Genomic DNA, 13178 nt, shown 5'->3' on the forward strand with positions numbered 1-13178 from the left:
ATTCACACATCCTTTTACCATCTTATCCATTCATCCTTTCACCCATCCATCCTTTTACTCATTCACCTATCCATCCTTTTACTCACCCATCTTTTCACTCACCATTCATCTTTTCACCCAAACCACCAATCCATGCTTTCACCCACCCATCCTTTCACTCACTTATCAGTCCCTCGTCCTTCCATCCTTCTTTGCCTTTATCAATCCACGTGTCTTGCTTCTTTAAAGCGTTAATGTTGAGCTTTTGCCTGCCAATTTGCAGACAGAAGAAGCGATTAAAGAACCCACCCTCGCTGGAGATGCAGAGCGGGGGGGTTCACTGCACCCCTGTTCTGGAAACTGATTGTCAGCCACAATGTAGAGCGCCCTGGGGGAAATGACTCGCCCAAGATCAGGGCAGGTGTCAACGAATAGCCGGGACTCCATCGCAGATCTGCCTTTGCGATCTTAGTTTCGCTGTCTTTTACCTAACGCCACAGACTACAGGGCCTGCTGGGCGTGGGCTAGGAGGTAAGCACCAGGTTTAAGGCGCTGTGCGCGTTCCCACGGGTTGTTCCCTCACCCACAGGGGCGTGGGGGACTGGGCACCAGTTCTCTTCCGGCATTCTACTCTTGCACGTCGTGTAAGTCACGGAGTGTATGGTGCTGAGCGGTGCATCTCCACACTGCAAAGAAAGTGAAAGTGAGCAAGGCTTCTGAGCGCTTGCCGTGGTCCTCTGTGTGTATCCTGCTAGTCAGAGGACCACCAACCCGGCCTTTTATCCTACTAAGGATGATAGAATAATTATCACCGAAGCTGGTAACAGCACCACGTGGGCACAGAGGGGGCATTCAGTTTGTGGCATGTGCATTATAAATAATCAGTATATTATTAAAATCTGCAGAACCTTCCTTCTGCCGTTTTCTTGCAGATCCGATATCCTGCCTGGAAAAAGGTGTGCACTACAGCATCAAACATGTCAGGTAAGTGGTCCGAGTGCTCCGAGGAGGGGCCCTAATCTTCCCACCCCGCCACTGTCACAAAGCCTTCCCGTTTCCAGGACTATTCATGCTTCCAGCAGACTGGGGACGGAAGTTAAACATGTCAGAAAGACCCCCCTGGCCTCAAGGGCACACCACAGAACCACAGCTTTATAGTTAGCAAAGCGCTGTCCTCTCAGCCGCACCTCCCATCCCACCAACGTACATATTCAAATCATAGAGACGAAGCTAGCCTAAACATACCCCTGGGTCATACAAACAACATCACATCATGGCTTTTTTACCTGGATACTGATGCGGACTAGAAAAGAGTCAGTTGTGCAAACAAGTGATGGGTGGAATGCTTGAATTACTCTCAGTCACTGGTTACTCAGGGTTGAATCCAAGTCCATTGTTATTTTGCTCACCATGTTACCTCAGTTTAAACCCAGTCATTTGCAAGTCAGTCCTGACCCTGCTGCAATGGGAACAGTCTAGACCAAACTGCCAGGCCCTATTTTTTCTGAACCAGAACACAAGCAACCCAAGACCAGTTTCACCCTTATGAGGGCTCATCAGTCAGTTATGGCAAGTTGTGCAAAATAACGATGGACCTGGATGCAGTCCGAGTAATTCAAGCATTCCATCCATCACTTTACTCATACAGTACACTCAGGGCTACAAAACAATCTGCACAGACCGTGCAATGGACAACCAGCCACTCAGCTCAATGAGAAACAGAAAAATCCTCCAGGCCACATATCCACACAGAAAAGACATTACAGAGATGTTTAACAGACTACAATAATATTGCTTTTAAATTAGCCAGAGCGAACCAGGCCTGAGCTAGACACATAGCAAGTATCTACTTACCAGACTGGGACGCAGTAACGCACAAGCTAGCAATTGAGATCCCAGAACCAGTTGATGAGAGTGCCCAAACTAAGGGCCAGATGTACCAAAGGATTTTACCCATTCTGTGTCTATGGGAAAAAGCTTTCGTACATATGGCCCTTAGAAATCAATTGGTGCCCTACTAATGGTACAAGGCACTATGCAAATTGTATTGTTATAAGAACACTCTGTTTTTTTTATCATTACATTGAGATGTGTCATATCCTGTTATTTTAGATTGTTTCTGTTTATGTATTGTAAACCTCTGCCAAGTGCTAGGACGCTCTTGTTTATGCTATAACAGACTCTTATACTAAATTGAAAGCTGACTGTGCTCTCCACTTCATCCAAGATAAAACTATGCGAAGATTTATTCAAGGGCAAACATGGTTGATATAGATCTCACAATATTTTTGCTGCTTCCGGAACACAGCGCTTTAAAAATGTAAAATATTGAAGGTAGTTTGGGGCACGTATCAATGTACTCGGCTTTACTTTTTGCAAAAATAGATCAAATGTGAGACGAACTATCAATTTTGGGAACGTTATTTGCTGTATTCCTTGATATGCACACTTCAAACATTACACAAAAAAGGATTTGACGTGTTTTAACTTAAGTGCAAAGCTTTCTGTAATACCAGAGATAGTGGTCTGCAAGGGAATGGGACATCCCGGAAGCACATAGTCAGGCTCGAGGCAGAAGCTTGTAAAGTGTAAGCACTGCGCCTGCTCTGTTAACAACACTGTATACAAGATTGGATGTAAACTGTAAAGTTGTATTCCTTACACTGTACTAGGTGTACAACATAATCAATGGCCATACATTGTAAGCAGTGTCAACAGTACCTGGTTTACACTTTAATGGACACAAAATGTACGTTGTAAACCCTAAATGGAAACTGGAAGCACTTATGAAAAAAACAGGCTTTCACAGCGAACTCCACATGTACACTGTAAACAAAATGTGTACACTAGAAACAAGACTAGGTTCCCGCTGAATGCAGCTCCCGGTGGACAGTGTAAACAAGACTGGATGTGTGCTGTACACTCTAGGCATACGTTTACGCCCCTAGTGTCCACTGTCAACAACACTGTGTGTATGCTCTACACAAAACTTGGGTGCACACTGTTAACAACACTGGTTATATGTGATAAACATTGGGGGGACTCTGCAAACAGTACGGGATGTACACTGCACACTAAATTGTAGTCGGCCCTGGGTGCACAATGTAAATAGTGGATGCTCTCGGTGAACAACAGTTGTGGGGCCATGTGAGGTTCCCTAGCTGTATAGTGCAAACCACACACTGTGTACCCTGCAAACAATAACAAATCTACACTTAAAACACTGGTGATCATTGTAAACAAAACGCTATATATGTAATAAAAACAAAACTAAACAACACTGGTATGTGCAACCATACTGGGTGGACAATGAAGAATACCAAGGGCACAGTGTACTGTAAACCACACTAGTTTACATTATAAAAGAAAACACCAGGGGCCCAAGGTACTAAGAGATGGGTCGTAGAAAGTGATAATAAATTGTGCACTGACGTTTTGAGACCTCTCTCTGATTTTGCAGTGCAACCTACATCATAACACGTCTCATAGCAAAACATCCATTCATAGGGTGTCACAGAATGACCTTCCTAATGATTAATAGTTAGGCAAGTCGCAATTTGCAACCTTTTGATTGGCTAGAAACACAGGGATGGAGGGACGAGGGGCCCGCAAAGAACAGCAGACCAATATCCATGCGTTTCGATTCACACTCTGGAGAGCTTTTTTGTTTTTTAATAGTCCACGTCGCTCTAGGGAATCCTTAATATTTTTTTTAAAAAAGCTGTCCCTTGGATCACTGCCTGCTGTCGTCGTGGCTGCAGACAACATTCATAAAGTGGACACCTTCCCCATTTTTGTATCGGTTACCTTTCGGTAACTGATCAGTAAGTAGTGACTGCCAATCCGGACACAAACCATTCATACAAGCCATTGCGACTTCCATTTTGGAGGGGTGTTCCTTTCACAACCCCTCTTAAATGCGACCCTGATTGGATCACAAAACCCATTTTGCGACTTAGAAGAGCTTTTCTGGCTTGCAAAATGAGATTACTACATAGAAAAAGATCTACTTTGCGGTTATAAGCCCTGTGATTTTTAAGAGTGGCGTGATTTACGACTGCAAAAGGGCGTTAGGCCCTAAGTGTGCAATAAAAATACTGAATGCACAATTGACAAAACTATTGTATATTGTAAAGAAAACGCTAATTGTGCAACGTAATAAAACTGGGTGTAGACCATTGGAATAAAGCTTGAAACGTAAACCGCTCTAGATGTACAGTGTTGGAAAAAAAAACTGAAAGCATGAAATGTAAACCGAACTCAGGGTATTTTGTCAAAGTGCGCGCGGATCTGCAACCAATAAACTATCCTACACTTGCAGTATGACAATATCGCAGGCACACCGATCTACACCTGAAGGAGAGCGCAGTGACACTGGCGTTAGTGTTGCTTCAGTGCTGCACGGCAGTGTAGCTTGGGGTGCACGGGGTGTCACACCCCCGTCACCAGTGTATTGTCTGATAAATAGTTGGGTGCAGGTGCTTTCAGCCGGGCCTGGTGAGATGTCTGTCGGATTTCACCGGAGATGTTTACATACACACAGAGGAACATTCTCTCTCTCTCTCTTTCTCTGTGTTTTCAAAGGCCTCGTGCACCCTTCTTGTCGTATAATGTATCCAAACATTACATGCCTGCCCTATTGTCGAAAACTCTTCTGTCACCCCCCAACCCCCCCAATCTTACCGACCAAGCTACGCCACTGGCTTCACGTGTGTGCCTTATGCTGAAATGCACCAGAGACTCCCTTCATTTACAGCGCAGATACTCTTTGGCTCGGCCCTACATAGGAGATACACTGATTGCACAGAGTCTACGAGTCATGCAAGAATTGCACTGTAATCGCAGCACAGACAGCGTGCACTGCAGTGCGGGCGCAGCGCTCCGTGCAGTGGCTGAGGACCTAATGCAGTGTTGCTTCTCCATGTGTTACAGTGTCTACTGCCCCGCGGGCTGCAAGGAGATTGCTGGCGACATCTGGGGGCAAGTGGCCCATGGCTACCGAGATGTGAGTACCACTGTGTGGCCCTTTCTGCTGGTTTGGCTGGTGTGCTGCGCCCTTCGTGACTGAACCATCTGTGGCTGAAACCTTGTGAGTGGGCCTGTAGCGACTGACCTCTTGCTGCTCGGTGTTCGGTGGTCAGTCCTTGTGGTTGTACGGTGCCAGTATGTCCGACATGTGCCTGTGGGGGCGGGGGAAAGACTATAAGAGAATTTGTTCCAGAGGTAGGCTCAGGACTTGTTCCTGTCGCCATGTTTAACCCAAGTCTTTTTAGGCCTGCCCTGTGCATCTCACCACCCTCACAGGGTCTGTCTCTCAAGCCCCGGGTGTCCCACCACCCTCCCAGGACCCCTTCCTCGAGCCTTGCGTATACCCCCCTCCCCCCTTCGGGACCTTTCCCCTGGACTCTGTGTATCCCACTCCCCCTTTAAGATCTGTCCTCCTAGCCTATGCATTCACCCCCCCTCCACCCCCCCGACCTATTCCCTTGAGCCATGGGTATCCATCCCCCCCTCCCCAAGGCCTGTAGCTAGGGCTCTGTGTACCCCTCTGACTCGGTGTCAGGCCCTCTGTATCCAGTTCTCGCACGTTCTGTCACTCCGGCCATGTGTGTGCCGTCCCCTCTCAGGCCATGATCCTCCTGGGCTGTGTATGCTCCCTTCTCAGAGCCTCCCCTCTCAAGTCGGTTCCCGCTGTCTCTCTGAATCTCCCCTCTCAGGCCTGTCCCTCTCGCCCGGTGTATGCCGCTCCCCGCTTAAGTCTCGCCCTCTGACTGTGGCCTGTCCCTTGCTCTGTCAGACCCTGTGCACCCATCTCCCTTCTCAGACCCGTGGGCATCCATCTTTGGTTTCAGGCACCGTACCTCTGGACCTGTGCTCCCCTCTCCCCTCTCCCCTGTCAGGCCATGCCCCACCGGTCCGCTGTGCCCGCCTCCCTCTCCTGGCCCCGCCCTCTGGTCCCGTGGATTGCACCCCCATCTCGGAGCCTGTCCCTTCGGCTCTGTATTGCCCTCCTCTGAGGTCTTTCTCTTCGCCCCCCTGTCGCCCCCTCCCCGCTCTGGGCTTGACCCCTGGCTCCACGTTATTGCAGATAATGTCACTATTGTACCCTGTGGCTGAATGCTCTTTCCCGGAAGAGGTGGATGCTGGGGGGAGCTCTTCTGGGACAAACCGTGAGATGGGGGGACCCCAACAAATGCAACCAGGCCACAGTCGCTGAGATCTTGGGGGCATGTCTACTGATGTCAGTGAACGGTTTTCATCGCTGAGAATAAACCCAACACTCTATAACATAACTCGTGCAAACCACACACTAGTTGTTTCTTGGCACTTTAAGTAAGCAACATCAAACAACTAATTTTATAAATCTGAAAAAGGTGATACAATGAGTCAGCCATGCTGTGCTTTGCACGTTATACGCACTTCTGTGCAGCAAGCACGCAACCCACTGGCCTATCTTTACCCCGGTGCAGGCAGCTGAGATCCAGTGTAACTTAGGGTGGTCGAAGGGTCTTTCTAAAGACAATCGAATTATACCACTGCCTCACTTCCCAATCTGTTGCACTTGACTTCTAACAGTTACGTGCTGCGCCTGCCCCAGACCAAGTGCGCATGCGCAGGAGTGGTCCGTGAGTCATACGTCTAATAGCCATGAAGAGAGAGAGAGAGATCACCTTTCTCCTCCTTTCTGAAACTCGTGTCACTCTCATACATCTTTCCTACACTTTCGACCTGATTTTATAGACTCTTTGGCACACACAAATGGGACGCATGTGCACTAAAATCACTGCGCAAGCATGCAGTCCACCTCGTCCACAGAATGAGCACTGGTGGAATGTTATGTCTGGCAGGTGTGGTGGAGCACCCTGCATAAGGAAGCGGAAAGCCCCGCTCGTGCGAGGTACTTTTCAGAAGCAGGATGAACAGGCATTCACTTTGCAGTTTGTGCATATGTACTTGCCTTGTGCAGGTAGTTTCCCAGCCTGGAAAACCGCATAGGTTTGCTTCTGGAGTTTTCCATTGTGGCGAAGCAGAAGGGTCCCCCACCCCCCTTATTTCCTGGGAGAAGGGGTAGGGTTTCTCCTCAGTGAATAATTATAGCAACGTGGAGAAAAAATACGACTTTAACAGTATTAATTCGCATTTGGGTTTCAAGTGCGCACGTAGATTTTTTTTTTCTTTTTATAATGTACATTTTCATTAAATACATTGGAATACAGTACAAACATGTGAAGAACGAGGTCTAAACAAATATAGAAAATTAAATAGTAAAATGGGATTATGTCCACCTAGTGGAAGTTTTGCATGCATGCATTCCACACAATAATTCTAGAACTAGTCTTGGGATTCTTAGTTAATCCATAACAAGTTAAAATGCACTCTGCAGTTAGTAGTAAACACACATGAACAAATTAAAGCTGTTTGATATAGAGCGTTGTTAATGGAGCCCTCAAGCTTCCAACATCTCCTCCCTCTACGGCAATTGTCACTTCGTCCCCGGCTCCGCCCTACTTTGGGTCAGATGTGAACCCGCTCATAAGGAAACCATATCCATCCTTTGCACACCACGTGTCACTGAAAACCCAGTAGGCCCAGGAAAGAGCGAACTGCATATTAGTCAAAGTGCCCACGTGACATCCGACTGACTCTAACCCAGCCCTACACTGCAGCCTCAGACTCGTCAAGCTTAAGGGGTTTATTTCGGATGTCACGCCTTTCGGCCGGACTTTGATTGTCATAGCCTTTTGTTCGCAAGAGTAAAGTCAACGCTCTCAGCAGCGAGGCCACACACTGCATGACCATGGAGTTGCCTCGCCCCAGCTGGTTTACAGCTGGCCGACGACTGGGATCTTGTGTTCTGAATTTGTCACTTTTCTCCAGCACCGAAGCCCTACCCTAATTTCCTCCAGCGGATTAGATTCGGTTAATTTTATTTTATAGTGTTCATATTACATTGCATATCGTTGACTTCTCTGCTTCAGTTTTGTTGTCGGCATTTGTATAGCGCTTTCTATCATTACTATGCCACCGACGCGCTAAAGTGAGACAGGCGAAGTGGTGAGCGACTGTGCCGACACGTGTTTGCCTGAAGACGGGATGTGACGGGGGCAGCATGGTGCAGCTAAAGCCTGGCATTGCTCCAGGAGCATTGCTTCGTGAATCCTCCCTCACTCCGGTGTTTATTCTTCTCATTCCTGTTTCTCTCCAGACCTCCGTGATCTGCAAGGCTGCCGTCCATGCGGGGGCGATATCGGATGACGTGGGAGGGCAGGTGACGTTCATTCGGGAGAAGGGCATCACTCTCTACGAGGCTGCCGCCGCCAATGGACTCCAGTCAAAAACGTGAGTTGGCTTCTGTGTTTTGATGGGGGAGGGATCCTGAGGTCTACACCAGTGGTGTGACGAAACTTGAGGGATAAAAACCCCCCATGCCCCCCCACCCCCATTCACTCACCAGCGCTCAGGCCCGGGTGCTATGAATGGAATTCAGTTCGCCGAAATGCCAGGGGTAGAGGAAGTGACATCACATGCCCTTTGGCCTCCACTTTCACTTACACGCACATACTCCCAAATTCACAATTACATACACTCTCTTTCACATAAACACACTCTCCCCCGCAAGCACGCAGACAACATACATTTGAAAGCATTTTTTACTTACCTCAGCTGCTGTGGATGCGCATATTCCAGCTAATTGTACTCCATTTTTACTACACTAATAATGAATAATATGCAATGTAATAAAAAATTGACGAGCTTAGCCCCAATTTACGTCCATAAGGGCCAGCTGCCACTGTGTTCCTGGCACTGCTTTTGCCACCTTTGAAGCCAGGGGCCAAAGGCAGTCACAGAGAGAACAAAGGCCAAACCAGGGGTCGCAGCGGCTACCCCTAAATGACCTCCATGGTGCTCTGCTGAGCGGGCCCATGGAGTTCATGGCCCACCCACGACCCCAAAACTGCCAGGGCTGCGGGGACCTTTGTTACTCTGATTCGATTCGGCCCCTGGTCAGTGTATCATTGACATGGCTGCTATTTTTATATTCAGATTAGTAAAGAAACAGAAAATTAGTAATTCTTCTTTGAAAGATAAATTAAGAAATTCAAACAGAAGAAGAAATCGCTCCAGGAGGACCACCGAACTACCTACACTAGTGTTAAATGATTACAAAGGCAAACAAGCATTGGCAAAGCCTATTGGTCTTTGTATATGAGCCATATTGGCTGTACCAATATTTTATAGTTATTCTGTACTGCATCATGGCTTCCGCCCCTCCCACCCCCCCCAAAAAGAGAGAGAAAAAACGCAAAGATGTGGTTGTTCATCATTCTGTTGGTGCATACAGGCGTTCAACTTGCATGTACATGTCTATAAAATTACACAAGGATTTATTTTTCTTTTTATTTACAGATCTGAGATGGATAGCTACATAAAGCAAGCATTTGCAATGCAATGGGTCTCACGTTTGCTCGAGTTAAAGTTATTAGCATTGTAAACTCCTAACCGGACTTTTCTTGCCAAATAAATTGAAGTAAAACAGTTTAACATAAGTGAGCTGATGGCCGTCATGAGCTCAAAATAAACACACAAAAGGAAACAGAAGTTCGCTCGCAGCGAACCGTATCAGCAAAAGTGCAATTATCCACGTAACCGGCGAAAGTGCAATTATGCATGTAACTGGGTTAGTCATGCAAAGTGCTCGACTACTGCCCAGTGATATCGCGCTGCCTACGAAACAAAGAGAAAAAGTAGTCCAGAAACCGTACTTAAAACATGGAGCCTCGTATGTTTTCAGTAGTTGGCTGGTGCGCTCGAGGAGGGCTAAACACCGGAAGAGGCATGACACACGCATGCCTTCCACTAATGAAATCAAGCTAATTGTAAAAGGCAAGCCCACAAACCAACCAAACGGATGGGGGTGGTTAAAAGCCCACAAAGAGAGTACACAAGGGACGGAGCACTTTGCGCTCGACCCTAAAAATAGTGCAAAATTCCTTTTTTAAAACATAGCACAAGAGCTCTTTGAAAAAAATTAAAATAATGGAGAAGAGGGCAGGAGGGAAGCAGCCTGGCGGGCTGGAGAAGAAGCAAGATGGTGGGCAGGGGTGCATTTAACACGAGCGAGAGAAACCAGACAGAGGGAGAAACAGCTGAAAGAGAGCAATGTGGAGGAGGAAGCACACATCTGAAAAAGAGTAACATGATTGGGAGGGGGAGAGCAGCACACAAGGAAGACAGCTGGAAAAAACATGCACTCTCATGGAGTGCTTAAGAGGAAAACATATTCCCCTAAAAGTTTGCAGTGGAAAGAATGGAAGCATACAGTCAATTTGAAGGTAGAGAGGCTATGGTCCATGAGTGGGACGAATTTAAAATAGAGAGGCTGAAACAAGGAAAGTCATCAAATAGAAAGGAAGCCAACAAGAGTGACTGCTAGACAAGCCAATGGTAATCAATGGGCGGCTTTACACCCCTGTACACCCCCTGTAAGTTCTTGCTAAGCCCACAATATGTCTGTCACAGCCATAGAGCTGCGGTGCTGTTAGGCTCAACCTGAAACGGCACAGTTGTCATGTTACAAAAATAGGACAATGGATATTACCCAAAGGAAAGACCGAGAGAAAACTTGGGCCCTGATATGCAAAGGTAGTGTTGCAAAGCAGTTTTTCTTGCAGTTTTCGACCACACCTTTAGTTAGAGCTGCAACTGATGCACTAATTGGACAAAGCACAATATGTCCTTTCACAGGCAGTCTAAATCATTTTTTGACTCCCTGTGAATAGCTACAGATGCCGAATGTAGGCCTGTGAGACAGAAAACCTCCAGACCTGCCTATACCTTTACTCTTAAAGGACTAGAGCTAGCTTCTCAAATAAAACATAAAATTCTGTGAATGGCATGAGGAAGAGCATGCAGAGGCCCCCTGAAATGCAGTCTGCACCCCACAATGCCAGCAGCCACCATTCACAGTTTGGAAGCTGCTTGTGGGACGGCTTCCACTTTTTGAATGCCTCACCACGCCCCTTTCAGGAGTAGGTGAATGATTGAATATTGTCAACTACAACTGATGGTGCAAAGTGTTAATGCATTGCATAGTGAATTACACAGGAGTGGAGATGCACATTACACCTCCTTCCTTTGCAATTCGTTATGGGTCGCAAATAGACTTTTTGCACATCAGAAATAAGATTTCCGAATTACAATGTGCCTTTTGTACACTGTGACAGGTACTTATCCAGTCACTGTTTTTAAAATTCTGAAATGCCATTCAGCATTAGAAATTGCAGGTGTACACTTACCATTATCTGCACAGTATACAGCTTTCATTATTGCTTACTTAAAACTATGTAAAATGTTCCCAAAATAGGTACACGTCTTGAATGAATTATCTAAAATCTAACCAATGTAATTTGTTTACTGGCATTACACAGTTGTAATCTTATTTTAGTGCCACCATTCTTTTTTTCTGCGAGTCGATGATGCATTTGTTTGATGAGCGGGTATTTGATGTGCACCTGCCAGTCTTTGGGTTGAGTTTTTTGCTCGTGTGATGTTAGTCTAGGAATTGACTCGGCGTTAGTTGCTGCTCGCCTGACAGTATCTCCTGTACACGTGGAGAAGAGTATGCAGGTAGATGATGCATAGGCGATTGTGACCACAAGGCTCTCCACTTCTGAACCCAAGCCACAAGGAGCCCTTACTCCTGCCCTGGAGAAACTCAGACTCCTACAGGTTTATGTGATGTACATTGTGGAATCCCAGACATACACGTATTGTGCTTCATAACATTCCCGTTCAGAGGGGGCTAAGGGCCAGATGTAGCAAAGGGTTTTTCACATTCTGTGTCAATGGGAAAATGTGTTCGTACATATGGCCCTAAATTAGCTATTTTTGTAGTTGCCTGGTACAAGGTATATTAATCCTGTCATGCGGAAAATGGATTAAGACCTTTTTACTAAGTATTTGCTGTTAATGTCATGTTGCATATGGGGAGTGGAACATTCAGACATTGGACCAACCATGGAGTGTCCATAAGCACTGTGTGCATTGTCAGTCTGTACTCCAGACGTAAAGATGAACAAAAGTTAATGGAGTTGTAAGAACATAGGGCCTGATTTAGATTTTGGCGGACGGGTTACTCCGTCTCGATGGTGATGAAGACTCTGTCCTCTAAGATATAAATCCCGTTATTTCCTTTAGGATTTATATTTCGGCGGACGGGATATCCGTCACTGATGTGACGGAGCAACCAGTCTGCCGAAATCTAATCCCGGCCCATGGTGCAGGCTGAGCAGAGATAACAGAGTTAGCAATAATGTTCAGGTCTCTGGGCCTGTGTTTTAGGGTTTCTGATGAACGCTGGTGTAGGGAGTCAGTGGAAAAATAGTCAAAATCCCCAACCTGAATGCTGTGACTGCAAGTCCGATCGGACTGCAGCGCGTGATTTCTTGTAGAGGAGACAGACTTCACTAAGGAAAGTAGTTTCGGATATGTTCTCCCTCTTTGCTTTTGATATTTCTGCACTTGGCTTCAATCTTCCTGTCCCAACTTTTCTGAACTTTTTATATCTTAGTCATGTGGGTTTTATTTAGATATCAAGAGAGAGGGTTCATGGAGAGGGTGGAGTTCATAGGGGGTCCCGCCCGTCCTGACGCAGGAGAGAAGATGGGGTCTGCATTGACACTTAAAATCTCATCACATCTCTTCCTGCTTCAGATTGACTCTAGGCTGTCTCATCCACTCCTCCTATTCACTCTCCCTGCCTGTCACTAAAACTGATTATTGTCCCGCCTCTGTCTGAAGTGTGTCAGTCAATCATCATTCTTTTTGGAATTACAGAGAGGTGCACGGGGCTGATCACTCAGTCACACTAAAGTTCCTGCAGAGAAAAAGCACATCTTCACCAAGTCATCTTGCAGGCAGGCCCTTTTCACAATGGACATCAGCAGAAGTGTGGTGTGTGTTGTTGTATTAGTGCTCATGGCACAACATAGTATATAGGGATTTCAGTGAGATTTATACGACACAGAACTAGAATTAAAAGAAACTTCTCCTTTCTCCTGTTATCTTGCTATCAGTCAGTGGGTCTGTTCCAGTTGATGTTAGTGTATCTGTTTACACTTTTTTAAACACTTTTATTTATTGTCATTTTAGACATCACAGTTCTACAGTATTGTGCTGACTTTTTGTTTGGTACTTTA

General features: G+C 46.3%; 1 protein-coding gene across 1 annotated transcript in view; it reads left to right on the forward strand.

Annotated features, from left to right (window-relative positions):
• Positions 1 to 13178, forward strand: part of LOC138284889 (discoidin, CUB and LCCL domain-containing protein 1-like) — a 180831-nt gene that overhangs the window by 78138 nt on the left and 89515 nt on the right. The window contains exons 4-6 of the mRNA XM_069224136.1: positions 912 to 963; positions 4912 to 4984; positions 8186 to 8319. Coding sequence (XP_069080237.1) covers positions 912 to 963; positions 4912 to 4984; positions 8186 to 8319 — 259 coding nt within the window. The remainder of the gene's footprint in view (positions 1 to 911; positions 964 to 4911; positions 4985 to 8185; positions 8320 to 13178) is intronic.

The sequence above is a fragment of the Pleurodeles waltl genome, chromosome 3_1 (genome assembly GCF_031143425.1).
Source record: "Pleurodeles waltl isolate 20211129_DDA chromosome 3_1, aPleWal1.hap1.20221129, whole genome shotgun sequence".
Lineage (NCBI taxonomy): Eukaryota > Metazoa > Chordata > Amphibia > Caudata > Salamandridae > Pleurodeles > Pleurodeles waltl.